Source organism: Telmatherina bonti (genome assembly GCF_933228915.1).
Source record: "Telmatherina bonti genome assembly, chromosome: 12".
NCBI classification, from domain to species: domain Eukaryota; kingdom Metazoa; phylum Chordata; class Actinopteri; order Atheriniformes; family Telmatherinidae; genus Telmatherina; species Telmatherina bonti.
In genome coordinates this window covers 30,634,974-30,662,807 of record NC_136610.1, presented here as the reverse complement: position 1 = coordinate 30,662,807, position 27,834 = coordinate 30,634,974, and the positions used below count along the sequence as shown (strand labels likewise).

Below are 27,834 nucleotides of genomic sequence, written 5' to 3'. Positions count from 1 at the left end.
GTTTAAATAAACTATTAAAACTAGTATCTAGTTAAGTTGGCCTACCATGTCATGCCTTGACGTTCGTTCTACAGCCTCGTGATATTGGTAAACCTAACATGACGTTGAGGTCTCATGTTTGACAAGCATAAATCATGACCAATTGAAAACAGAAAATTTCCCGGCTAAACCAATAGCGTTTAGAGGTTTCCTCACATAGGCGGTCTTTCTGAGAAACAGTGCGTATCGGGTTAGGTTGTTAGAAAGTTAATGGCTGGGGGAAAGAGATCCTCCTCAACCCTCGCTTCGGGAGAGTTTCTGGATTCCCTGAAGTAAAATCAAGCAAATATCTTCAAAGAAAGCACCTGGACGAACGTTTAAGTCAACAACTAGCTCGTTAACACACGCATCGTGAACATAAGTATGCAGGATGCAGTAGCCGGGACGGCAATGCTGACGGACGGCTTCGAGGACGAGATTGACTCGGTGACTCCTCGCTCCCCAGTGGCAGGGATGGGGGTAGGAGCGACACCAGGAGGAGTCGGACTAGGGGGCATTGGGATTGGTGTGGGTGGAAAGAAAGTACGTTTATACGGTGAACCAGGCGGACCTGCAGCAGAAAGACTGGATTTCAAACTAGCGGCCGCGGCCGTCCTCTCATCGGGTCCGGGATCCGGCAGCGACGAAGACGAGGTTTCAGAGGTAGCAATGCTAAGCTAAGTTAGCTAAGCCTAACCAGAGAACATTCCTCTTCTAGCGCTAGCTGGCTAACGCATTAGCTCGCATTTGGCAACCACCCCCCTCCCAGGCCGCTGAAATTACGTAAAATTCACCAGCACCGTATCGGAATAGTACCTCTTGTCAGTTCAAATGCTTTCTGGACAGTTCGATGTCGACAATGTTTGGTGAAACAAGGGCAGTTATTCACGACAACCCGGCTGAAATGTTTTATTTATGCAGCGCAGGCTGCGGCTACGGCCTAGTTCGGGTGGAAGCAACGACGGCCTCGTTTGGTGCTGTCGTCTCGCAACACCCATCGCAAGTTCGTAGTCTTCCAGCAGTTTTCCAGCCACAGCAAATGGAAGATGTCCACAAGCCCACGGACGCATAGGGATAGCTAATACCTGCCATTTCATAGTTGTGGTGCAATTACGTCATGTAATGACAATAAAACCATGTAAATTTACTCCAATCGTCCCTTAGCTAACTTTTCCACACGTTTAGATCATGTTTGTTGAAACAGAACAGTCCACATTGGTTGTGCTTAATAAGCAGGTTGGATTTTTACATTTTAGTATCTTTTAGGTCGGCTCTCTGGCCACCACCACCACCACTGTCAACTTGATTTGTCGTCATATTGGAGAGCTGCTTGAATTCATGTTGTTAAGTGTCCAACTTTCCATGTCACACATGGGGACAGGTGTGATGGCATCTCCTCATCTCAGCTAGACAAACTGCAGACGTGTTTGTAATAGGTTGAGGTTTACACTTTAAATAAGACTTGTTTCCTCAGCACAAATTTAACATGCGGCTTCACATTTTAGGGGATTTTGTAAAAACCAACGAGAAAGAGAGCGAGAGGGGGAAAACATCAACAAGTGCCATGTCATGTTTTATTACTGCATGCCTTAGTTAATGGGAGCATGGTGGCTAAAGATATTTGACTTCCTGGTCACACTATTGTCATATAATTGAGTTTACCATATTATATGGTAACAGGAGATCCAGGAGTGGAAGTTGTTGCAATGTTACATTGTAAAAGATACGATTTGAGCAAATCTATAAAAGTTTTGACATATACATTATACCATATAAAGTTGTTCAGAATTTAGTGCAAAGAAATACTATTACCTAATATTTGTGTTGCTGAAAGTATCAGCACCTGACCATTGGACTTAACCTGTTGAGCTGTCTGTACTATACTTTACTAACAACTAACCCTAGGATTATCAGGTTGAAACACTGCTGTCATGACAGTCAAGTAAGGATGTCGGCTGACACCGCTATCATTGTAATCTGACTTTTTTTTTAAATTTTTTTTTTTTTTTTTACAGCATTACCCTTGTAGCAGAAAAGGGGGGAAATATCAGATTTTTCTGTTATTCCTGAGGCAACCAGTTGAATCTTACTGCAAACATATGTCCTCTTTGCCTTGTTTTTTTTTTTTTAAATCTCTGAGCCAGTTTATGGTAAAGTAGATGAGGAGCATTTGTTTTGGTGTTTCACTCCAGTTGTGAACTTGGTGCTCAGGGCAGTAGCTAAAATCTGAGCCCCAGGATTAAGCAGATGCCATTCTAGGCCTTTTCAGCTCTGTGGATACCAACACTCTGGGAACTGTAGTTCATTAATAAGGAAGACTGTTATCCATTGTTGATTATAAAGGCCTTTATACAACTTCAGGTACCATGTGCTGCTGTTGTATTTTGTGGTCTTAGGGAATAACTGAGTTCCTCCTAGTTGCTGAGTGTTTACTCTCTCTTGACACTGGTTCTCTGGGTTAGACCCTAAGAGCCGGCTGCAGTTTATTTGAGGACACATAGATATTTTGGCTGCTTCTTTAACTTTCAGAAGAAGCTGGTTTTCCAAATTGTTAAATCACAGGTCTTTGTGATTCATCTAGCTCACACCTTCAAGGCCGCCTGTTTGTTCAGACTATTTGCAATGTTAGTACAGCATAAAACAAATGATCATCTCGCACGTCATATAAAGGAAGAATGTTTGAATCAATCCCCAGTATAAGGGTTCAGCATCTCCCTGAAGATGAAAACCAGCAAAATATTTATTGCAAAGTTTGTTTTTTCCGATGCATGAGTTAGTATTAAGAATAAATTACATGAAATTTAAAATTGGCCTTCGCCCAGATTAATTGGAGAATAGTGTACTGGCAATTCTTACTGCAAGATTATGTGAAAATATTGGATGAAGTTATGTGACAGGCTGAGATTTAATCCACCTGTGCTCAAAAATGTGTCATGTAATTTACACAACTGTGAAATATCCAGTTATTATCCCAAAATTGACTAAATGTAAACAAGTCATGTTGCTGTTGTTTTCCTCCTGTGTTAAGACAGAAGTTAACAGGCCAGGGCATAAATTATCTTTTTTTTCTTTTTATTTATGATTATCGAGTTACACAAAATGTGTGATGTAGCTGTTTATATTGGAAATAAAATGTTGGGTTTTGCATTATTAGTCATAATTGCATAATAGTTTTACACTGTACCTGAATTTGTACACATTCGTTTATTTTCATTTGTGCCCTTTATTTTTCTGAATAAAATATCTGAACTGCAGCACATGGCCACTAAGTGTGCCAAAGCTCAGGTATGAGTCTGTGTTGCTGCAGTTGGGCAGCTGACTCTCAGCTGAACATCCCTGTGTGCAGAAGTTATTCCTCACCAAAACGCTGCCTCTACTCTCTTATCCCCTTGCACCTTTTTGCTTTCCCTCCGAGAGAAATCTTAAATAAGAACCACATGCCTGAACTTTTTGTAGGTGATGCATTTGTGTTCCACACTTATTACAGGTAACACAGATAATAATGTATGCTATAAATTATTTGCATTGAGAACTATATTCTCAGTTTTTCTCTTGCTAGTTATATATTATAAGCAGTGAGAAATATATTGATCACCGTTTAACTTGGCCCAGGTCTTCTGCTTTATAAATATTATTTTGCTTGTATCGAATGGTTTTCGAGTAAGTTTTTAAAGCAAGCAAAGAATTAAAGCTGAATCTGACCCTTTTCTCTGTTTCTCTCTAGGTGGAATCATTCATATTGGACCAGGAAGACCTGGATAACCCCATTATGAAGACAGCGTCAGAGTTGCTATTGTCCAGCGCTACAGATGGAGTTGATTTGAGGACTGTTGATCCAGAAACGCAGGCCCGACTTGAAGCTCTGCTGGAAGCAGCAGGTATGGTTTCTGTCTCAATTCAGTTTAATCCCAAATTTCTGTTAATTTGTAGTTGAAACAGTTCCTTACTGGCCACACCCATTTTTAATATAACCTCTCTTGAGTTGTGATTTAACATACACTGACTTTTAAGAAGTAAGACCGCACCTTTTTGCTTAAGCCCCCCCAAATAGAAATACATTGTCAGAAGCCTAAGGCTCAAACTGCCATGAAGACAACTTTTTGGTTGTGTTAGTATCATATACGCAAATAGTTTGAATGTGATTTGGAGAAATTTGTTTAATTAGAACTAGTAATCTCTATTTAAGAAGGTCTGTATAGATTAATCCAGTGGGCCGGGTGTCCTGGCCTCATTTGGGCCTGTGAACATTACCATGCAGATTAACGCTAGAACACACTTGAGCCTCCACAACATGCTCAGAGCTTGTGTTGAACGGCTAATAGCTAATCTCATTCTAGTCCCCTTTCTCCCAGGCTAGTCTTTCGAGACAAGGGGGTAACTTACATAATCAGATTGTTTACAATTTTAATAAAATATACTATTATTACATTTTATTTTGTTGATTTGTTAGGTCTCCTATGTAGAGAGAGCATCGTTTTGTAGGTGATGATTTTGGAAATAGCATTTGACAGCTTCTTTTCATGCTCAGCAAAGTGGCCAAATACCAGGCTTGTCAAGGCCATCACCAGGGAAGATCCCATACATTTGGCTTCATCTGTCTGCTGTAGAATTTAGACAGCTGTTTACTGTGGAAGATTCACAGCTAAATATGTTGGTGTGATGACTTGAGTTTTTGTCTTTTTCCAAATACATTTTAAAGACATAAAATTGTGAGACAGAAAAGACCAAATACTGTATTCCCACACTGTTGATTGACACCTTGAAACGGCGACTGAGTAATGGCACTAAACCTCTATAGCTATGGCTGTGTCATTGGTTAATTTCCAATCTTCTTTTCTCGATTACACAACTAACAAAAGAAGGCATTGTTATGTTGCTTTATTATAAATGTTAAACTTGAGTATTTTCATCATTAAGAGAATTTAGTTAGGTTTTTAGAAATCTTGATGCTGAAATGTCAACACACCTACAGAATACAGAAAACCACTTAAGTACCGTGTGCAGATGTCATTGTAGGAAAAAGGAATGTTGTTGTTTAGAAAGACTTAATTTACTTTCATTATGATCTATGCATAGAATTGTTTTAATGTTGATTTAAGGTATTTTAAATCAGGTTAGATGACACCAATAGGCATTACTACAGCATAAAAAGGATTTAACAACCAGCCTGTGTAATGATCTGCAGGATAAGCCACAAGATCTGGCCTCGCTGCAGTTGTGAAATAGGCCTTCTGTCTTCTGTGTTGCTTGTTGCTGGTGGACAACAGAGGGGCATCATTCACAGTGTGCGAGTTTGCAGTGTGGCTAAGAACAGTGGTCAGTGCTAAGACTGAAACAAACCCTCATCAGCTGACAGGCAATTATGTTCTCCAGTGGTCACTCGTCAAGAGCTGTCATCAGGCTTACTGTTAATTAATTCATGTTCTTGGTGATGATTGACAAGAAAATGGAATAATTTCCATTGTTGGTGCGCATACAGTTGAGCAAATCTCATGTTTGCTTTAGGTTGTTTTTGCCTGTTTTTGAAACAACTTTGCAAATGATGTCTGACTTGGCAAAGATTAAAATACCTTGACTTATTATCCCATCATGTTGTACAAAGAGCTCAAACAAGGGTTAGTGCTGGACTACCTAGTCAGAATGCCAACCTCAGCAGGTATCGGATCAACAAAATACTGTACACAGATGTATTTGACAGTGTTCGGCTTTTCCTTTTCAGATAGATGTAGATGTAGTTAATAATTAATGTTAAAACAGTTTTGCAACAAAAAGCCAGCTTTTTAAGGGGAAACTGTGACATTTACTTGAGATCTTGGCCTGTAGGAAAATCATATTTACATAGGCTGACAAATGAAAACGTGCATTTGATCAGGATTAGACTAAACATCTTGACATATAGGTCCTGCATTAATCAGGGTTTAAAGAAAATTCCTGTGTATTTGGTTTAGGTTCCTTGTTGGATTTATTAAACATTTCATAAAATGATTAAAAATGGCCTGCAGACTTAATTACAACATGTGTAAGCTGTAAGACAGGTCACATTTGCATTATTAATGAAGGCTTCTGTTACCACTTGCCATACTAATTTGACCGAGACTATTGTCTTCAATTCTTAGTAATGGTTAGTATAGATGTGCTCTGATAAAGGAAATGTCAAAAGTGTTTCAAATAGATATGTAAACTAAATATTGACAGACCACACAAGCCAAATAAGTATGAAAATGTCCTTACCAAAGTCTTTACATTTTCATGTAGTTTGATATTGGTAGTGTGGGTGACAGGTTCCCCTACAAGGAATCAGAGTAAAATGCTAGATTTGATCTAAAAAAGTGAAAAAAAATCAGCAATCATTTTTATTGCTTTACAAGTCAAAACATGTTTAATTACAGTAACATTTTTAACACTCATGACAAGGATGTCAAATTTGTTCTGTAAGTCTATGTGTACCTGTTGACTGAAGACTCAGATGAACAGATGAAATGAAGTTGAATTACTTTTATACAGTGAAAAAGCAGTGATTTCAATATCAGAAAACTTAAAATTTAGAGAAAGAAAATTTAATGTGGAATAAAATCTAGAGCGTAAACAAATAAGTAAAGTATGAGGTCAGAGTGTTGGTGGATGTTTCTGGAAAATAAACTGGTGTTTGTATGTGTGGCAGAAATTGGTATCAGGTTGAACTGTTCTCCTGTTGAATTGTTCCCAGATGCCATCAAGGCTGTCCTCTTTTACAACTTATTTAACATATTACAGGTGAAGTCTAAACAAACCTACAAGTCATATATAACTGTGACTTGTGGAAATGGTTAACATAAGTGGCATTAAGCCTCATTGTTGGGATTCTTAATTAAATGTTTAAAACACATGAAAATGTGGTCATAATACAAATAAAGTCAGTTTAAAAATATAATGAATGTATTTCACATCATGCAAAGTTGGGACAAATGATCGGTTGATGATGATGGGCACAGCTAGTCTAGATCAGAGCACTCTGGATTGGAAAGAAAGAAAAGAAAGTTTACAGTGTGGCAAACACACTGTAAACTTTAAAAACTTGAAAAAACTTATATACTTAAGTTTTGAAAATTCAAAACTTACATTCAAAACATTAATTTTACTTTGAAACATGGAGAGGACATTGTTTTTAGAATGATATCTGAATCCATTGTATATACACCACTATATGTTTTATTATTCAATAACAAATCATGTTTTCTATAGATATTGCCTCTAAAGGTAAGGTATCATGAGTTGGGGTGAGGTGCACTTTAGAAATGTACAATTAACTATTCAAAACCTAGAGACTTTAATCTGAATGTATATGTGAATTCTACAAAAGAAATCTACAAACAGGTCAGTTAAGAACAGATCTACTAAATATAGGAGCATTGCATTGACTAGGTTTTGATAACCATCTGACCATTGATGCTAAAGATGAAAAGTGAAGCTCACATGTTGAATGATTTGGAAGCAGCAGTGTTCGAGTCATCCACCAGCCCAGATGTTTTTTCTCATTTTACTATACTGGACTTACTAGATGTAACGATAAAGAACAATTGCACTATTCTTTCCAATTTCCACTATTTTACATATCGCATTGTGACAGGGATATATATAGTCAAATAGATTTTCCAGTGCGTTGACGCACTGCTTTCACACACATCAGCTTTGTGTATGTGGTAAAATCTTGGCAATTTGTTGAGTAACAGTTTAATATTTATTTGAATCAGTATTTCTGCTGAAATTGGCACATATATATATGTGAAATTTGGGGGTTCAGTGTTTTATTTCTAAGCATTCCAGTTTAGCTGTCAATATCTGAAACACTAATATGGCATTAAATAAATATTGTGCAGCGAAGATGTCGCAGCATAACGGCAAGCAGTCGAATATCTTCTGTGATACATTTAGTCATTTGTGAGTCTGTGTTTATTGTTGTGACAGTGAGGATATTTTAGTGCATGATAGATCCTCCTGAACAGTCTGAAAAAGGCAAATGTTTAAATTTAACTCTTGAATAAACTACCCTCTTCAGCTTCCTGAGAGAGGTACACCTGGAACTTGTTGAAAATCTGGGTTAGCTTATTTTTTTAGGAAAGGCTTTGTTTGTTATTTTGGCCTGAAATGCTACTGCTTTCGTGTAACACAAGTTATTTATTGCACCTTTAAGGCTGTAAGTAGAGAAAGTCTATCACGTTGCTAGTCCAGGACTTACTGTAAGTCCTACCTCCTGTTTTTTTTTTTCCCCTTGTTTTGTAGGTCAAATTCCAATATTTGCTTTTCAGTGACTGCTATTAATGCCTCATTGAGCAGACGGCGTACAGCAGAGACTTTGTTTAAATTGACAAACATTTGACCTGGCATATTTACTATCCATGTAAATGCAGTACAAAATGTTTATAACAATGGAAATGTAGCAGTGCAATAAAAAAGTAGTGCAATGACAAATGTAAAGACAAAAAAAAAAAAAGAATAAAGAGACAATAAGTCATATGAACACTGGACAAGAAGATGGTAACGTCAAGCAAAGCACAACAGATGAATGTAAATCTGATTTACTGCTCAGTATTTTTACAAACTGTGGCTCTTACAAATTAATTTTATTTGATTATATGTACGTCATACAAGGTTAGCAGGGCTTTTAAAGCAATTCCTGAACAGTTTATTCATCAGTGTAAAATGCGACTAAACTGAATCCGATCACCAATAAAAGTCACATCCAAGGCTCACATCTGCAGTAATTTTCATTGCCACATCTGGGGCCGACCACCTTGGTTTTATGATAAGTTTTATAGGTGCTTGTTTGAGAGTTGCAAATGCATGTTTGTCCGATACATTTTTAGTACACACCTGTCCCAACTTCTTTTTCTTTTATTGTCATACAACTTGTTGTTTGTGTCAAAACACGGCGGGTGGTTTTGGCTAAAGCAGAGCAGGAACAGTGTATGGAATTTGTATTGCGCATAAAATTATGCTGTAGATAATTAACATAAACCAAGGAGCGGATAATACCTTGTAGTCACTTTGAAAAAAGTAACTTCGAGTATGCATTAAAAACTTGTATGTAGATAAACATTTGTCAGAGTAAATGCTGATGTCTCCATGTTGCTCTCTCTCTACCAGGCAGGAACTCATTGTTCTGACATTATGTGCTGTAATGTCTCTTTTTGTCTCATTTCAAATGCTGGTAGACATTTTAATCGAAAACTTGTATGAAAATGTTAGCTCTGCTTGCATTTTGCTTTTGTTGAGCTTTGGGTGTATACAGCTCAGCGGGTAGCCACTAACCAGCTGAGGCAAAACAAAAATATGTGCAGTACACACGCATTGCCTTGTCTTCCATGAAAACTCAGTCCATTAAGCTTCATTTAAAAAAGGTGAAAGTCACTTACTTTTTATGTTTAATTTTTAGGCTTAGTTAATTTTTTCCAGCAAAATAACAAAGAATAAATCCCTCTGTGCAGATTTCTTTGTTTTCATCAGTTTTTGTTTTTGTTTTTACATCAGATCTAATCTGTTTTAGTTCAGTTGCTTTCTTTAAGTTTATACAGCAATACTAATAATTATCAACTCCCTACATCCCTTCCCCTGTGCCTTGGGGAGAGTTGTGAAATCTTGGTTTGTGAGACATGCTAAGTTTAGCTCAAGTCACACTCCAAGTCAGGAAAACATCGGACCTCAAGGACTGAAGGCTCACGTTTGTCTGGCTAATGGCTATGTTGAGCTGAGGAAAGCATTCAAAGCCAAAACTTTTTTTCTTCTTTGGCTTCAATTTTATTTATTCATTTTACACGTCTGTAAATGTACACCACCCTTTTGCATGCATAAGCCAGAAGGGCTTGTTCATGAAAAACGGCCCTTTTTTTGCACCAGAAAAATCTTTCAAGATCGGTAATTAGAATGACTTTTCTTTTTTATCACTGCATGCTCTTGTCTTTTGCTCGCTTTCTTGGCTTATTCTGCTCTTCAATATCAAGCACAATCACAGACATGTTTTCTCTCCCTTACCTCATTGTTGTTTTTCACTTCTGACCCTTGTCTCAAGTTTTGTTTCCCCAACATTCACTGTTTCTTAGCCACCAGTAATTCATAGAAATTGTGATATTTTTGTCTTCAAGCTGTAACAGCTTGAAGCTATTTTGACTGTGTATAGCTTACTACCTCCTTCACTGCATTCCTGACCATTTTGACACATCTGAGCTCAAATGCACTACAGAGATTGTTTTTTACTGCACTACTTTTTGAAAAAACTCAATAATCTTAGAAGGTGCATTAAAAGTAGTGACAGGATGTATTATGCCATATTAACAAATGCTTGTGTGTGTTGTGTTTTATTTTTTTCCCCCCACCTTTTTGTGTATGCTGCTACTAACCCTGGATTGGATTGGCTGGACTGGACTTGCTTCTTCATCTGGTCTGGTGTGGTTATGCTCCCCTGTGGTTTGCATTGCCCTATGCACCTCTGCCTTCTTGGTGTTCGGCAGGCATCGGTAAACTGTCCACTGCCGATGGTAAAGCTTTTGCAGACCCCGAGGTGCTCCGCCGACTGACGTCATCAGTGAGCTGTGCCCTGGACGAGGCGGCAGCTGCCCTGACCCGCATGAGAGCTGAAAACACACTTAATGCCGGCCAAGCTGACAAGTATGTATCCCATACTTTATTTAACAATCCCTCTTCTCTCAAACGTCAACTCCATATACAGTACATTTTTGGTGTATTTGCATATGTCAGGCGTATGTGTGTTCACCTGTCACAGTGGCAGTAATTGTAGCAGTTTGGTTATTTTCAGCCGTAGTTTAGCAGAAGCGTGTTCAGATGGGGACGTCAACGCCGTGCGCAAATTGCTGGATGAAGGACGGAGCGTCAACGAACACACAGAAGAAGGGGAGAGCCTGCTGTGCCTGGCCTGCTCTGCTGGCTACTATGAACTTGCACAGGTGCGGAGATGATGAGTCAGAAATGATTTGGCATACTTAGTGACTTCATTTTAGTTGCTTGTGGAAAACATAACACAAAGCCGTAACAGAATCACTGTCTGATTTAATTTTTCCTTAAGAATAATTTTCTGTCATTTTAGTAAGGCTGTGGCGATATGCTTTTGTCCCGATTTGAATCCAATTTTTTTGGGTGCTGATTCGGTTTAAATTGCAATTACCAAAATTCTTCAATATTGCTGATTTTTGTAGATCAAAAACAAGACAAGTAAAAAGATCAATAAAAACAATAAAAATGACACATTTTTATAGTGGATTAATTTTATTTGATTGAAAAAAAAAAATAAAAATATTTAAAAAAAAAAAAATCTTTTTTTTTTTTTTTTTAAACAAAAAAAATTAATTTTAAAATTGTGAAACAAAAAATCCAAATATTCAGTTCAATTTCCCCACTCCTACATCTTAGCCCTGTCATTTTATTTTTCATCCTTAGGTGTTATTGGCGATGCACGCCAACGTGGAGGACCGGGGCATCAAGGGAGACATAACTCCACTAATGGCTGCTGCTAGCGGAGGTTATGTTGACATTGTCAAACTCCTTCTTGTCCACGGGGCAGATGTGAACGCACAATCCTCGACGGGTAAACCTTTTATTTCTGTTATTGTGATATTTGATTTTGCTTCATGTTTTGGTGTCAGATTAAACTTGCTGCTATCTTGCAGGTAACACAGCTCTGACATATGCATGTGCTGGGGGCTTCGTGGATGTGGTTAAGGTGCTGCTGAAAGAGGGCGCAAACATTGAGGACCACAATGAGAATGGACACACACCCCTCATGGAAGCAGCCAGCGCCGGCCACGTTGAGGTGGCCAGGGTACTTTTGGAGTACGGTGCCGGCATCAACACGCACTCCAATGAGTTCAAGGAGAGCGCCCTCACGCTAGCCTGTTATAAAGGTAAGTGCTCTAAAAGGGTGCCCGTGTACAATGTAAATTTGTCATGTTAATGACCACTTTCGTGGGTCGTGTAACATTCTCTACACTTTTTATCATTTCGAAACGCATTTTTGTTTCTGTGTTCTGTAGGTCACTTGGATATGGTGCGCTTTCTGTTGGAGGCTGGGGCAGACCAGGAGCATAAAACAGATGAGATGCACACGGCGCTGATGGAGGCTTGCATGGTAAGCATCTGATCCAAGCCTTTCTGATCCAAGCTCACATTTACTGTTTTTGTTCAAATAAGTAATGCTTTAGTTAAATTTTAAAATTTGTTTTAATGATCTATACCTCAATTAATAAACTTAAGCATGTGGTTCCATTTTAGACCAAATATAATAAAATAATATAAGAACACAAATACAAAATAAAATGTAAGAGTTTAATAAATCAAGAAATTATTAGTATAAATCCAAAATATAAACTATTGATTTACACCCATTAAAAAAAACTATAAATCCTCATACGTTGGTTTATATTCTATTTGAAATTATACCGATTTTAATTCAGACTTGTTTGAGCCTAATCAGAAAGTTGAACCATATATTTGCTCAGGTGCTTATCTCTACTTCTCTGTGTGTCTCGCTGTCCCAGGACGGCCATGTGGAGGTGGCGCGGCTGCTGTTGGACAGCGGTGCGCAGGTCAACATGCCAGCTGACTCTTTTGAGTCACCCCTTACGCTTGCAGCTTGTGGAGGACACGTGGAGCTGGCAGCCTTGCTCATAGAAAGAGGTGCTAATTTGGAGGAGGTACGTAAACACCAAAAACACTTGAATACCAACACTAGCTTGTGAAAAGAAATACACAAAAGGTTGAAAAAAAAATTAAGATCAGGATTTCTTGATTATTTTTCTTAATTTGCAACAGTAAAGATGAGTTACGCAACTGTTGTGGGTTTTCTAATAAACTGCTGTCGCTATGCCCTTACTGCTGTTGACATCTAGTTCACTGAGCTGTTTACCTTTTTCAAGCCTTTGTTGTTCTTTCTTCCTGAATGTGAGTTCAAATTATGGTCTTTTTATATATTTGAAACAAATTTTCCACCATAGTCTTACCTTCAGGAACAACTCAAGTAAAAGAGAAGCTGAAATAAGCAGGTGGTATATCAACATTTCAATTATTTTTATCGTGACAAAATTTCCTTGCTTCCCTAAGAGTGAATGGACACAAGTCAGTTAGATTTCCACACTATTTTATGATGTTAATTTTGCCATGAGTCATACTCTGTTTTTTCTTTTCTTTTTCTAAATCCTTTAATGGCTCTGCTTTTGTCCAGGTTAATGATGAGGGTTACACTCCCCTCATGGAGGCAGCAAGAGAAGGCCACGAAGAGATGGTAGCACTGCTGCTAGCACAAGGTAAGGTGTTCTGTTCTTGCATCTATAGAACAGAGAGCTGATATCAGATGCCAGTCCTGTGAATATTTTACTCCTGTTTTATGCTAGTTCTGAAGGCTGAAAGATCAGTAACTCTAAGGGAAATCCAGACATGATTTGTAAAATATTTGGATGTGTTAGCTGTTATTTTAAGGCAAAGTACCTCTTCTTTTCAACTTTTTTTGTCTGTTGTCCAGGTGCTAACATCAATGCTCAGACAGAAGAAACCCAGGAGACTGCTTTGACTCTAGCATGTTGTGGCGGCTTCTTGGAAGTGGCTGACTTCCTCATAAAGGCTGGGGCTGACATCGAGTTAGGCTGCTCTACTCCTCTAATGGAGGCTGCACAGGAAGGCCATCTGGAGTTGGTGAAATACCTACTAGCTGCAGGTGAGTAAAAAAAAAAAAAAAGAAAAAAGAAAGCCTGTAGATCTCAGAACAAGAATGTAAATTGGAGGCCTCTCTGTATTAAGGATGCCATACTTGCACATATGTGCTGACGATCCTTATCTCTTTCACCATTCAGGGGCAAACGTTCATGCCACCACAGCAACAGGTGACACAGCGTTGACGTATGCATGTGAGAACGGACACACTGATGTGGCAGATGTGTTACTGCAGGCTGGAGCTAACTTGGTATGTCGTACACTACAATCTCCTTGGTCAGTCACGGTTGGCTTTGTGAGTGGAAATGTGTGGAAATGCTACTTATTGATTGTGTGGAATGGGACTTGTAGGACTACAGCTGCTTGATGATTAATAATGCAAATCATGTTTGTTTTTGTTTTTTTTTATAAATGCTGAAAAACTCTAATAATGCACCTGTTTTATAGGAACACGAGTCTGAAGGAGGGCGGACGCCCCTAATGAAGGCAGCAAGGGCAGGGCATCTCTGTACAGTACAGTTTCTTATCAGCAAAGGTGCGTTTTGACCTGCTGTTTATTTTGACTAATGTATATGCCCTTATATAGAAATGGTTTATGTTCACCTTCCTCACTAAAAGTGAGTATCAAAGTTTATTTATCATTTTTCTTAACATTAGTTATAGAGTTTGCTTATATTTCTTCCTTTGTTTTCCTGTGGTTCTGGCTCCTACACTATTTTTCTTCCCTTTTTTCCTGTTATTTTATAAATCAGGAATCTTTTTAGCAGATTAAACAAATTAGACTATTTCAAATATTCAAGAAGTGTTGATTGGTAATTGAAGAGATGAGATGTTGTAGTATTTGAAAAAAAAAATACTGGCAGAGTCCTCATTCTGTAGGGACTTGGCTTTTAGGTTTCTCATATGTAAGATGAGAAAAAGAAGATTTATTGCAAAAAATGTAATATGTTTGCAGTGTTTAACATACTTAGGTTTATACTGTACTAGATTGGATGTAAAAAAATTCTTTCTTACTAATTGCATAGACGGCAAGCCCATTTGTTTATCTGCTTTCTTTACTGTTAAGGTGCTAATGTGAACAGAGCTACTGCCAATAACGATCACACTGTGGTGTCCCTGGCCTGTGCTGGAGGGCATCTGGCTGTGGTGGAGTTGCTGTTGGCACATGGGGCAGATCCTACACACAGACTCAAAGTAATGCCCTCAGTCTTTATACACTATTTGTGTGTTGTTGTTTTTTTTTTTTTTAAAGCATGATTATGCATATTCACTTCCATGTAAAAGTAATAAATGATAAAAATGTGCTTTTCCCCCTCCCCCTCTCTGTAGGATGGTTCAACCATGTTGATAGAAGCTGCTAAGGGTGGCCACACTAATGTGGTGTCCTACCTGTTGGATTACCCCAACAACATTCTATCTGTCCCAGCCCCCGACCTCTCCCAGCTCACACCCCCATCGCAAGATGCCTCTCAGGTATAAACTACAAAATGTCTTATTTTTTTTCATTGTTATTTAGAAACATGGTCTAAACGTTGTCAGTTACATAAACATTATGTATCCTTTGTCATACCAGGTTCCTCGTGTCCCATTCCAAGCTCTCGCCATGGTAGTGCCCCCTCAGGAGCCCGACAGGGCCCCATCAAACATCGTTACACCCCCACCCATCTCCAGTAAAGGTAAATTTTTGCTAGAATCTCATATTTCCAATTAGTATGAGCACCAAAATACAGTTTTTATTAAGCAGTTTGGCTGTCATCATATCACTAACCCACTTTGATCTTTTTTTGTTCCTTTTATTAAAGGTGTGTCTAAACAGAGACAGGCAGCCCTTCAAACCGGTGTCCCTAGTTCAGTAGGCCGGGGACCTGAAGCAGAGCCTCAACCACCCTTCCACTTGTGCCAGCCTCTAGAGTGCATTGTGGAGGAAACGGAGGGAAAATTGAACGAGCTGGGCCAGAGAATTAGCGCTATTGAGAAGGCTCAGCTACAGTCGCTAGAGCTCATTCAGGGGGAGCCGCTCACCAAAGACAAGATTGAGGAGCTCAAGAAGAGCCGTGAAGAGCAGGTACAATCCGTCATTCCTTTATGACCTGCATTCACACTTTACACACTTCTTTCAAGCATAATACCCGAGGTATCGGAGGTTAGTCAAACAAGGATATGACTGTTTTTTGTTTAGGTACAGAAGAAAAAGAAAATCTTAAAGGAGCTGCAGAAGGTGGAGCGCCAGCTGCAGCTGAAAACACAGCAACAGTTCACCAAAGAATACATGGAGGCAAAGGGCTTAAAGGAAGAGCAGGAGGCAGGACAGAGCCAAGGTCCGGGCCCGGGGCCTGGGAGTACGACAATTCCTCCGGGGGCCCTCCCCATCGCACCGGGTGGTCCGGTACACACTGGCTCCGACACGGATGAAGAGGCCAACAAAGACGGTGAACAAGATGAGCAGCCGGATGAGGAAGGGGAGGTGAGGAAATTCTTTTTATGTTGTCTTTAATAACGTTACTTCAGTCCTTTTTTAATAGTTTTTGCACAGCTGAAAGATTGGAACTGATTTCTGTATGTTTTCAGGATGAGGATGACGACGACGAAGAGGAGGGTTCAGAAGAAGAGGCAGATGGGGAAGAGGATGATTATACCAAACTTCCTCAGGTGGGCACAATCCTCTACAGGGATGGGCCACAGCTGCCACAGCAGCCTCCTCTCCCCCCTTCGCCACAGAGTCAACCTCAGCCGCCTCCTCCGCCTCTTCAGGCTGCCTTTGTCCCCATCCAGCCCCTGCCGGACTACAACCCTGCAGACTACCCGGGAAGTACCAGCCCAGAGCTACAGAGAGTACTGGTGGGGCAGCAGATGCTGGGCCAGCAGCAGCAGGGTCAGGCTCAACAGCTAGCCGGGTTAGGCCCAGGATTGATACCTCAGCAGGCTCCAGATGGGCTCATGGTAGCTACACCTGCACAGACGCTCACAGACACACTGGATGACATCATGGCAGGTAAGTGCAAATCGGTTGTGATATACTTTGCAGTCCCCTACCTGGACTGCAAGATCGCCACAAAAATGTGTCTTTTGGATTGATTTATACTTTATCTTTTGCAGCTGTGAGCAACCGGGTGCCCATGCTGACCACTACAACATCACCCACACCCCTGTCCCAGCCACCCACACAGACGCCCACAAGCATTGCCTCGCCCCCTTCAGTCCTCCCCCTCTACCCTTCCGTTGACATAGATGCACATGTAAGACAGCTGGCTTAACACAACACGTCATTTAACAGTGAATGCAAAAGCGAACATGCATGCAAGAAGTAATTTACCCTATGATGTTTTCCCCGCAGACGGAGAGTAATCATGACACAGCACTAACGCTGGCGTGCGCAGGAGGACATGAAGAGCTTGTGTCTGTCCTGATTGCACGGGGAGCCAACATCGAGCACAGGGATAAAAAAGGTACAGAAATAAGAGAAGATGGATATTTTATTTTATTTTATTTTTTTTAATTAAATGGATGAATAATGGCGTTAGTTACAGTTATTGATTTTTACTCTAAATTTCCTCCATTGGGATAAATCTAATGTTTATCTATTTCAGTGGCACCAAGTCCTGTCCTCGGGAACCACCATCCTGCAGGTTTTAGTGTTTCCCTGGTACAACACACTTGGTTCAAATGAAAATTTTGTCCGACAACTTGTCGTCTTCTGCACCTGCCTGATAATGAGCTATTAATTGGGGTCAGGTGGGTTGCAGCGGGGAAACACTAAAACCTGAAGGATGGTCACTGATCGAGGACTGGGGTTGGTGACCCCTGACCTACCCGTTATAAACTGCTGGGAAGTTTGAGTTGGATTTTCATGAAATGACTAAAAATGAATGAAAAATACTTTCATTCCAGAAATTAAAAAAAACAAATTGATAAATAGTGGATATATCAGTGGATATAAAGTAACACCTATCTTCCTGGTCGTCTTCACAGGTTTTACTCCTTTAATCCTGGCCGCCACTGCTGGACATGTAGGAGTAGTTGAGGTACTTCTCGACAAAGGGGGTGACATTGAGGCTCAGTCAGAGAGAACCAAAGACACGCCCCTCTCTCTGGCCTGCTCTGGGGGACGCCAAGAGGTCACCACGACATCTTTCACTGGAATATCGCATTCATGACATTGCATTTTAAAATTTTCCGTCCTAAATGTAACTTTTTTAAAACAGGTTGTGGAGTTGCTGCTGCTGCGGGGAGCCAATAAGGAACACCGCAATGTTTCAGACTACACTCCGCTAAGCTTGGCTGCTTCCGGAGGTTATGTCAACATCATCAAGATACTCCTAAATGCTGGAGCTGAGATCAACTCCAGGTTAGTGACCAAAGTTGAATAAATGCTGAGCTTAACCTTATTTCTGTTAAGTTTTAATATTAAAATAAAACGACTGGAAAACCTGCTTCATTGCAGGTAAAATATCTATATTTTTTTAAATAAACTTGAAAGATTTCATTTGGAAACTGATATACAGAGCAGAGTTTAAACTGACCTTGAAGAGTTGATTTCTGAACACGGTTGGATAGTCTTGAACTTGCGCCAAGGATTTATTTTAGTGCAGCAAAGAATAGTGACGATGAGATCATATCTACATAGATACTCAGGAATTAGCATGTAACAAAGCTGTACGGACTTTACACCCAAGTATCACCTGATCACCACTAGAATTAGGGCTATGGTATAATTCCCAACATGACAAGACGGGCAATGAGACGGTTATCTCCAGAGAAGACTAAGTTTACATGGGGAAAAAAAAAAAACAACAAAGCAAGACTTGCTTTAAGCTTGCCATAATTGGATTGAGTAGAAGTAGCAAAGAGCTCAGCTTGTCGTCGTCCTCCTGCGAGGAGTTGGTTTTATTTCTCCTTGTGAAATTAACTCCCCCACACTGGAACCCTGCTTTTGTTAGATTTGTTTTACTCCTGTAGTCACTTTAAAAAAATTAAAAAAATAAACCTAGCTTTGTTACTTCAGTGATCACTGCAGAAGCTTTTTTATTTCATTAAGAGTCCATATGCTTGACGTAGACTCACTGTTAGCAGCATACCACATGCATGCTGTCCTTTACATGCTACGTCTGGGCAGCTGCCCCAGAGCTTTCCATACATGAACATGTAATCTGTCAGTATATTGTAAAAGTGTGAAACACTGATTTTTCTGCAGTCCCTCTTCAAAACAAGCATCCATTATGTTATTCTATACAGTCACCTGGGTTAAAAACTATTTGGGCTGCATGTGGTTTTACAAAGAGGGACCCGGTGGACCTTTGCAGACTTGTGATGATGATATAATTTACACTGTGAGGTTTGCTGCAAGTGGATGCAGAAACCATGAATTGCTTTTATTGCTGTAACTTCAAAACAACCCTGGTCTTGGAAAGCCAAGAAAAAAAAATTAAGATGCTAGCTTGTAATGAAATATTAACTAAAACTGAGAAAACCAATCAGTGATTTAATAGAAATTGTCAGCCTCTTTATTTAGACCTCAGGCATACAGATCATATTGATCTAATCTAATCTTAATCTAATGTTTCTGGATGCAGAACACTTGATGTGATATTTTGGCTTTTGGTTTCTAAAAGTGTTTTTACTTTTCAACAGGACTGGCAGTAAGCTGGGAATCTCTCCCCTGATGCTGGCAGCTATGAATGGCCACGTACCGGCGGTGAAGCTGTTGTTGGATATGGGCTCGGACATCAACGCACAGATCGAGACCAACAGAAACACAGCTCTGACCTTAGCCTGCTTCCAGGGGCGGGCTGAGGTTGTTAGCCTTCTGCTCGATCGCAAAGCCAATGTAGAGCACCGTGCTAAGGTGGATTGCTTTTTATCACACAATATATATTAGGCTGGTTGCTTTTCACTTATTCTTTTTGAATATGATTTAATATTTCCCACCCACAATTACAGTCAGTATTCTGGTCCTCTTGAGGTAACCACTGACCGTTTTGCTAACCGATTCCTCGTTTAAGCAGACTGGTCTCACTCCTCTGATGGAGGCAGCCTCAGGAGGTTACGCGGAAGTGGGTCGAGTCCTGTTGGACAAAGGTGCTGATGTCAACGCTCCCCCCGTTCCTTCATCCCGAGACACTGCCCTGACCATTGCTGCTGACAAGGGCCACTACAAGTTTTGTGAGCTGCTTATTAACAGGTGACAGCTTTTAGGTTTTCCACATGTAGAATCAGATGTTAACGTATGTTTGGGTCATTGGTGTGATGAAGATTGTGGTGTTTGTTAATTAGAAGCACTTCTTGCGTGGATTATTGTGCAGCTTAAATTCTGAGGATATTTTAGTGATGCACACATTGGGAGATTTTTAAGTGATGCTAGTTGCTTTTTTTATGAGTATTTATAACAATGCTTTCTTTTTTTTTTTTTTTTTTATAGGGGTGCTCATATTGATGTGCGAAACAAGAAAGGGAACACTCCTCTTTGGCTGGCAGCAAACGGCGGTCACTTTGACGTGGTTCAGCTCCTGGTGCATGCCAGTGCTGATGTGGATGCAGCAGACAACCGCAAAATTACCCCACTTATGGCTGCTTTTCGCAAGGTGTGTATTTCCTTCAACCTGGGAGAGTGTGTCAAGCTGTTCTCTGGGAAGCTTATGTTACTAACAAATGTACTTACATTTTAGGGCCACGTGAAGGTAGTACAGTATCTTGTGAAGGAGGTCAACCAGTTCCCATCAGATATTGAGTGCATGAGATATATTGCTACCATCGCTGACAAGGTAGATATTGATTTTTCTCTTCAGTCGTTATTACTGCAGCTATTGACCTAACAAATGTGATCAATATGTAAGCAGAGCCATAACTCCAGGTGTTCCCCGCAGGAGCTGTTGAAGAAATGTCACCAGTGTATGGAGACCATTGTCAAAGCAAAAGACCAGCAGGCAGCTGAAGCCAACAAGAACGCTAGTATTCTCCTTAAAGAGCTAGACTTGGAGAAGGTAAGGTTACTGCTGTATTCTGGGGTGTTAAATCAGCCTAAAAACAATGCATTGATATCAGGAAACATGTTCGTTTATGAATCTTTTGTGTCCAACAGTCTCGGGAGGAGAGCAAAAAGCAGGCACTAGCTGCCAAGAGGGAGAAGAGGAAGGAGAAGCGCAAGAAGAAGAAGGAGGAACAGAAGAGGAAGCTAGAGGAAGAGGAGGGGCAGAAGACCAAGGAGGAGTCCTCTGAGATGCAGGAGCAGAAAGAGGATTCAGCAGAAGGTAACATTTCCCTGTCGCTAACAACTCCCTCCTTCACTACCAACAAGTCAGTAAAACTTGAGTTTGTGTCGAATTTTGTGGTTGTTATTCTAAATTTATTTAATCTTTTATTTTTCAGAAACAGAGGTTCCCATTGAGCCTCCAAGTGCAACCACCACCACCACCATCGGTATATCTGCCACCTCCACCACTTTCACTACAGCTTTTGGTAAGAAGCGAACAAATGTGGCCACTACCCCAAGCACGAATCGCAAGAACAAAAAGAAGGCCAAGGATTCTGCTCCAAACGAACCTATCATACTGCAGGATCCGCAGGTGAGCGCTGACGTTCCTATGCTTCGTCTTATCTGACCTTAAATGTTACAGACAATCTGATCCTGTGAAACTGTCAGCGAATGTTGTGTGCTCATGATGTGTGCCTTTTTTTTTTTTTTTTTTTAAATTTATTTTCTAGGTTGCATTAGCGCAACACAAGGCTGACAAGAACAAGATCCACGGTGAGCCCCGGGGTGGGGGTGGGGGAGTGACTGGTGGCAACAGCGATTCTGACCCCTTGGATAGCACCGACTGTGCCAGTGAGAGCAGCAGCAGTGGGGGGAAGAGTCAGGAGCTCAACTACCTCCCTGACCTCACTTCCTCCGCCTCCTCCTCCTCCTCTTCTTCCTCCTCTTCCTCTTCAGTCCCCTCCTCAGGAGCAGCGCAGTCCCAGACACTCTTGCCCAGCTCAGAGAAAAGACACTGTCCTCAGTCACAGTGTGAGGGCAAAGTGGACAATAAGATCACAGTCTCCATCTCAAAGCCAACACAAAAGTAAGCTTTAGGTTGAAGTTGTGCTGTTAATCATAAACTGCAGATCAAGTCTTTACTGTAGCTCATCCTACATACTTTATGATTTTTACAGAGCTCCAGATGCAAGCGGCGACTCCTCCAACTCTTTGCCTTCTCCATTCAAGACCATGGCTCTTCCTGTCACCTCGCCCAACAGTAAACTCAGCCTCACAAGTCCAAAGAGAAATCAGAAAAGAGAAGAAGGTTGGAAAGAAGTGGTCAGAAGGTCAGTTAATAGATTTTTCCTCATACACACTTCAGAAGGATCTAACTTTTTGTAAAAATTTGTGCACATATGCAATGAATGCATGCAGAATCTGCTGTTTGTTTTGTTGTTTCCACGAGTCAATAAAGTGAAAAGCATGGCTACTGCATCACACATCTAAACACAAACCTATCACTGTTTCTTTAAAAGATCGAAGAAGCTGTCTGTACCAGCCTCCGTTGTGTCTCGGATCATGGGTCGAGGGGGTTGTAACATCACAGCCATCCAAGACGTGACCGGAGCTCACATTGACGTAGACAAACAGAAGGACAAGAACGGAGAGAGAATGATCACCATTAGGTAAAAATAATGCCCTCTGGTGGAGCGCATGTGCAGTTGTAGTAGAAAATATATCAAACTTTTTTTTTTACTTGGAAAGCCTTTTTATGTATTTGTAGGCTACAAGCCAAAATGCAACTGCTCAACATACATGCTTAACTTTGTACTCAGATATTACTTTTCATTGGTATACACACTAAAACAAAAGGAAAAAAACCCCAAAATGATATAAAATAATTTATGCTCCTACAGGTGGACGGTAGAAGATTTGATCAAATCTGTTGGTTACCACTAAACTTGAAGCCTTCAGTTTTTATTTTTCCCTTTATGTTATGAATAGTTAACAACACATTTTCAATTACACATGCTTAAGATATTTTAGCTCACTATAAAATCTCAATCACAGTTTTAGTAACAGTAAGTAGTTACTGGAAAAACTGAGATTTGCTTGTCTGTATTAATGCTCTTAAAATTAAGGACCAACAGTTGTGTTTTGTGTAAATGGTTTCTATCGCTTTAAATATCAGCTATAAAGCTGAGAGTTGGATTTAGAAGTTACTTTTATCAAATGGAACAATTTTCTTGTGATTTGATCACTTAAAAACACGTTCTGAATTTTTTAAACTGTGATTTCAGAGGAGGCACGGAGTCTACAAGGTATGCAGTCCAGCTGATCAATGCACTAATCCAAGACCCAGCCAAAGAGCTCGAGGATCTGATTCCCCGGAATCACATCAGACCCCCGGGTTCTAAAACAACATCAGCCTCTTTCCCCACTACCACAGGGGTCACCAGTGGTTCAACCACTGGCCCAAAGGCTCTGAGCTCATTGGTAACATCTGCTGGAGTTTCGTTCCAACCCTCCTCATCCACGTCTTCATCATCCTCTCAAACTGGGGGAAAAATTGGGAAGGGGCTGTCATCGAATGTTAGACAGCCTTTCCCGGTGTCTCTGCCCCTGGCATACGCTCACCCTCAGCTGGCTCTACTGGCTGCTCAGACCATGCATCAGATCAGACATCCTCGTCTACCCATGGCACAGTTTGGTGGGACCTTCTCTCCAGCTGCGAGCACCTGGGGTCCCTTTCCTGTGCGTCCTGTGAGCCCCGGCAGTGCTAACAGCTCCCCCAAACACAACGGAGGAACCAGCAGCACCGGGGCCCAGGCTAGACCCAACTCAACTAGTAGTGAGCACATCAGCGCGGCCAGCTCAGGAACGCCAGTCATGACCACCAAGACTACGACCACCAGTGCGCCTAACACATCTGCAGTCTCGCCTCATACCCCTAATCCCACTCCATATAATCCTCAAACGAACATCCCCACTCCTTCTTCGGTCAGAAAACAACTGTTCGCCCCTGATCCCAAACCTACGAGTGTCACATCTGTGTCTGCTGCAAATGCTTCCAGCAGCACTAACGCAGTACGGGGTACAGGTTCGCCTGCACATCACAATTCCACTACAAGTACAACGAATGCCTCTCAGCAGCCAGTTGGACCCATTTCTCAGCCTCCTAACCAGCCAGCTAAAACAGAACCCAGTACCGTTGCCCCTCCTGGGAAAGACAAGCTGTCTCCACCTGCAGAGAATCTGCCTGTGTCTGTCAGTGAGAGTATCAGCTCTGTGGGTTTCCCATCGCCTGCCATGGCTTTACCTCCCAAGGCAGAGTCTCGACAGCAGTTGCCACCCCCTCCTTCATCTGCACCATCTACAGAAGCTCCTCCTCCCCTTCTCAACCCACAGTCCAGCTCCCATCTCCCCTCAGTACCCCCTCCTGTTTTTTCACACAATGTTGCACACCCCAACAACACTGTTCCCCATTTCTCAACTCCCGCACCCAGAGTCTCCCATCGTATGCAACCAACAGGGCCTTACTACTCCCATCCTGATCAGCAAACGCAACAACAGCAGCAGACGCAACAGCAGTCTGTGTTTGTACCCTTCAGCGCTCAGCAAGAAGCTCCAAAACAGACCCAAAATCAGACATCCCAACCAACAAGTGTGCCCCCACAAGCCCAAGCCCAGGCTCCAGGCTCCGTTCAGGTCTCTGCTAATCTGGGAATAATGAATGGTTCTCAGATGCAGCATGTCGCCAGCGCAGGCAAGCCTCAGCAAATGCCCCCCAACTTTGGTCCTGCGGGTCTCTTCAATTTCAGCAGCATCTTTGAAAACAACAACCAGGTGAGTTGAATTCCTTTTCACTGAGCCATCCTGAACTTCACATTTACAGTTAGACTTAGATGCTACAGATTGACCACTTATATAGCTCATATTTTGGTTCTGAACACATATATTTTGACCTGCAGGTGGGAAACAGTCAGGTGTGGGGCGCATGCCATCTGCCTGCACGATCGCCGCCAGAGCAGTCATACTCTGCCCCACCAGCCTACATGAGCATGGGCCAGATGGAGAACATGATGCCTGCACCACCTCCTGACAGCTCCAAAGCCCCTGGCTACCGTTCTGCCTCTCAGAGGATAGTTAACAGCCCTATCGGTATGACTTTTTACTCAAATGCATCATAAATTTGTTTATTTGTCTGCAGTTTTTTATACAAATATAAATTCAGGTACACAAAACGGAAGGTTGAAGAGCAGAACTGTATCCCAGCTGTTGACATTGATCTGTTTGTTTGTTCCCACAGCTTTGACAAGCTATGCCACCAGTATCTCTGGCAGCCCTGTGTATCTGCACGGCCACACGGGGGTTGGCACGCCCTCGTTCAGCCGACAGCACTTTTCCCCTCACCCGTGGAGTGCATCCACATCAGGTAAAAACCTAGAAATTCTTCTCATTTTTTTTTTGTCCAGCAGGATAGTCCATCTTGATTCACTTCCTTCTTTTCCCACCAGGTGAATCCCCCGTCCCGCCTCCCTCCACGGTTTCATCCTCTGCCCTATCAACCTCAGCCGTAGCCCCTCCACCCCAGCCAAAGCCAGGTAGCTCTTCGCAGCAGGACCGGAAGGTCCCCCCTCCCATCGGCACAGAGCGGTTGGCCAGGATCAGGCAGACGGGTTCAGTCAACCCACCTCTCCTCACAACCAGCTACACAGCATCTGTCGGACAAGGCGGCATTTGGTCATTTGGAGTTGGCAATGCCTCCGGTGAGGGCAAATTTAGTGAATCCTGCATTAGACCCCACCGTTGTATAACGTTTTTTCTAGTCTAAGAAGTTGTGACACCCAACTAACACTGTTGTCGTTACAGAGGCAATGTCTGGTTGGTCGCAGCCCCTGATGAGCAGCCACATGATGCACCCGCAGCTGCAGGCGGAGCAGTCGGCCTTCTCTCAGCACCAGCCCATGGAGCAGGATGACACAGGCATTGCTAACCCTGCTAACAGCTACCACCAGCCTCAGCATTTGCCCAATAGTTACATGGACTTCCAGAAGGTAACTTAGCAACTGCTGTGTTGATAGTTAACTCTGCTTTTCCCTTATGTTTGTGATTTACCACTTACGGCTTACTCTTTTAATTTTTTTTAAGGGGATGCCTATGTCAATGTACGGAGGAACCATGCTGACCCCTCATCCTCCCATGGCAGAGGGTCCAGGGGGTCCGATGTACAATGGTTTGCACGCAGGCGACCCTGCATGGAGCCCAATCATCAAAGTGGTCCCAAATAATGCAGATAATTCTGACCCACAACAGCAGGTAAAGTGAATTTTTGCCAGACTTTCGTGGTTTTTCCAGAATTCTGTCACTGCTAAAATGGAGTATTTTACTGCAGTTGTTCTTAAACGTTCCTCCTTCATCCTCTGCCTTACAGGTGTGGCCTGGTACCTGGGCGCCTCATGTGGGCAATGTGCACCTGAACCACGTCAACTAGATGGCGTCCACACCAATTAAACGCACACAGCATGACCCACAGTGCAAACATGTTAAACCAACTGACAAATATGACCGAATGAGACAAAAAAAAAAAAAGTACGTTAACTTTAGTGCAGATCTGAAAGTGCAGAGCAGAGGTTAAAGAATTGGAAGTCATTTTGACACCATTCTTTGATGTGCCTATCTCAAACAAAGGAGGAGGAAATTGGGCTAAAGCTGATATCAGTGTCCTGATGATGCAAACATGCGCGATCACCTGTTCAACAGGATCCATTCTCTGCGTAGTTTAGCGATTTTTGACTTAAACCCACATACACCGTTCTTGGGCTGCAGGGGGCTCAACATGAAGTAGCTATTTAAACTTGGCCCAGAACTAGATGATGATGATTACCTAAAGAGAAAGAGAAATCAAAACCTTTTAGAGTGGTAAATACATGTATAATTGTTTACATACTAAAAAGGGTTAAAATGAGAGTAAATTTCATGTCGTATAGTGGCTCTACTTTATGTAGCCTGTATTAATGTGAAATATTTACCTTAATATTCAATAAAAAGATTAAAAAGTAGTGTTTTGTTCTTCTTTTTTAACTGGATAATGTTCCCTTCATATGTTCATGCTTTGATTGATTGTGCTGCTTCTCCCATGCTTTAAACTGACCAATGTCTTAGAATTGCTGACTTGTTTTAGTCTAAAAGGGTGGGTTTTAAGAGATTGTTTAACGTTGTGAAGTGACAGAATCGTGCACAGATATGATGCAAGAGGGTTCCTGAAGTATGGGGGTTTAATGATGAAGGCTCTTAACTCAATCCATCATTCATATATGAGCAGGACTGGAAAATAGAATGGGATATGTGAGTTCCCGGTGCAATCTCAGTCCAGAAAGATGGAACAAGATCAGAAAGAGCTTGGAAGCCGGCGAGGAGAATTCAGAAATCAATATGAAACTGAACAGGATGCCAGTTTTTTAATAAGTGATGAGCTTCCTGAGCTGACGTTCTGGTGACGATTCAGGCAGCAAAATCCTCAGCTAATCTTAAGTTTATAGGTAAATTTGTGGGATAAACCAGATACTGAAGTCGAGATGAGATGTCACGAGTGCAGATAAAAATAACCATGTTTTCTTATTTCCCTTGTTCAAATTATAACGCATCTTTAGAAAGTTATCAGCAAATTAATTATACTGAAGGAAACCATGAGAGATAATACTAATTATCAGAGTAACCAAACAAAATGATCTCTACTTTTGTGGTGCCTTTTAGCTACCTTCTACTAAAGAGCTTTATAATATAATTTATATATAATATTTATATAATGCATTTCTTATCACGGACTAAAATCCATACAACACTGCCACTTAGTGGTAAAAGATTATGTAAAACGAAGAATTAAAGTTGTAACCGTAATCATACCAGTATTTATCCTGTTAAGCAAACATATTATTCTTCACTGCTCTAATAAAATAAATATGCTTTAGATAAAGGTCTATCTAAAAATGTCCCCGTGAAATGCTGCACAATCATTTATTGTTCAAAATCCTAGTTGAGCTCAATTTGATTATCTTCTTAGGAAAAAGAAACATTTCATTTCAATTTCAACATTTTTTATTCTCTTTTCTTTTCCATAATATATTGACAAATCTAAAAACCAACAAAAAATATACTCCAGAGTTACAACT

General features: G+C 41.1%; 1 protein-coding gene across 2 annotated transcripts; it reads left to right on the top strand.

Annotated features, from left to right (window-relative positions):
- Positions 1-250: 250 nt before the first annotated feature.
- On the top strand, positions 251-26,716 carry ankhd1 (ankyrin repeat and KH domain containing 1). Of its 2 annotated transcripts, none has more exons than XM_079250447.1 (39): positions 251-681; positions 3,743-3,896; positions 10,536-10,659; positions 10,808-10,955; positions 11,446-11,593; positions 11,676-11,909; positions 12,039-12,133; positions 12,543-12,698; positions 13,226-13,307; positions 13,523-13,714; positions 13,851-13,960; positions 14,158-14,245; positions 14,777-14,904; positions 15,040-15,183; positions 15,284-15,386; positions 15,513-15,775; positions 15,890-16,174; positions 16,279-16,702; positions 16,807-16,946; positions 17,045-17,156; positions 17,680-17,825; positions 17,913-18,055; positions 19,339-19,552; positions 19,713-19,888; positions 20,126-20,288; positions 20,373-20,468; positions 20,571-20,687; positions 20,786-20,954; positions 21,073-21,269; positions 21,409-21,764; positions 21,856-22,008; positions 22,198-22,347; positions 22,963-24,508; positions 24,634-24,823; positions 24,972-25,097; positions 25,180-25,431; positions 25,535-25,719; positions 25,814-25,981; positions 26,097-26,716. In XM_079250447.1, the coding sequence occupies exons 1-39, from the start codon at positions 403-405 to the stop codon at positions 26,154-26,156; spliced, it is 8,016 nt and encodes a 2,671-aa protein (XP_079106573.1). In that variant the 5' UTR covers positions 251-402; the 3' UTR covers positions 26,157-26,716. The 2 variants fall into 2 exon arrangements, with proteins under 2 accessions (XP_079106573.1, XP_079106572.1); XM_079250446.1 differs by having other exon boundaries at positions 10,503-10,659.
- Positions 26,717-27,834: the final 1,118 nt, after the last annotated feature.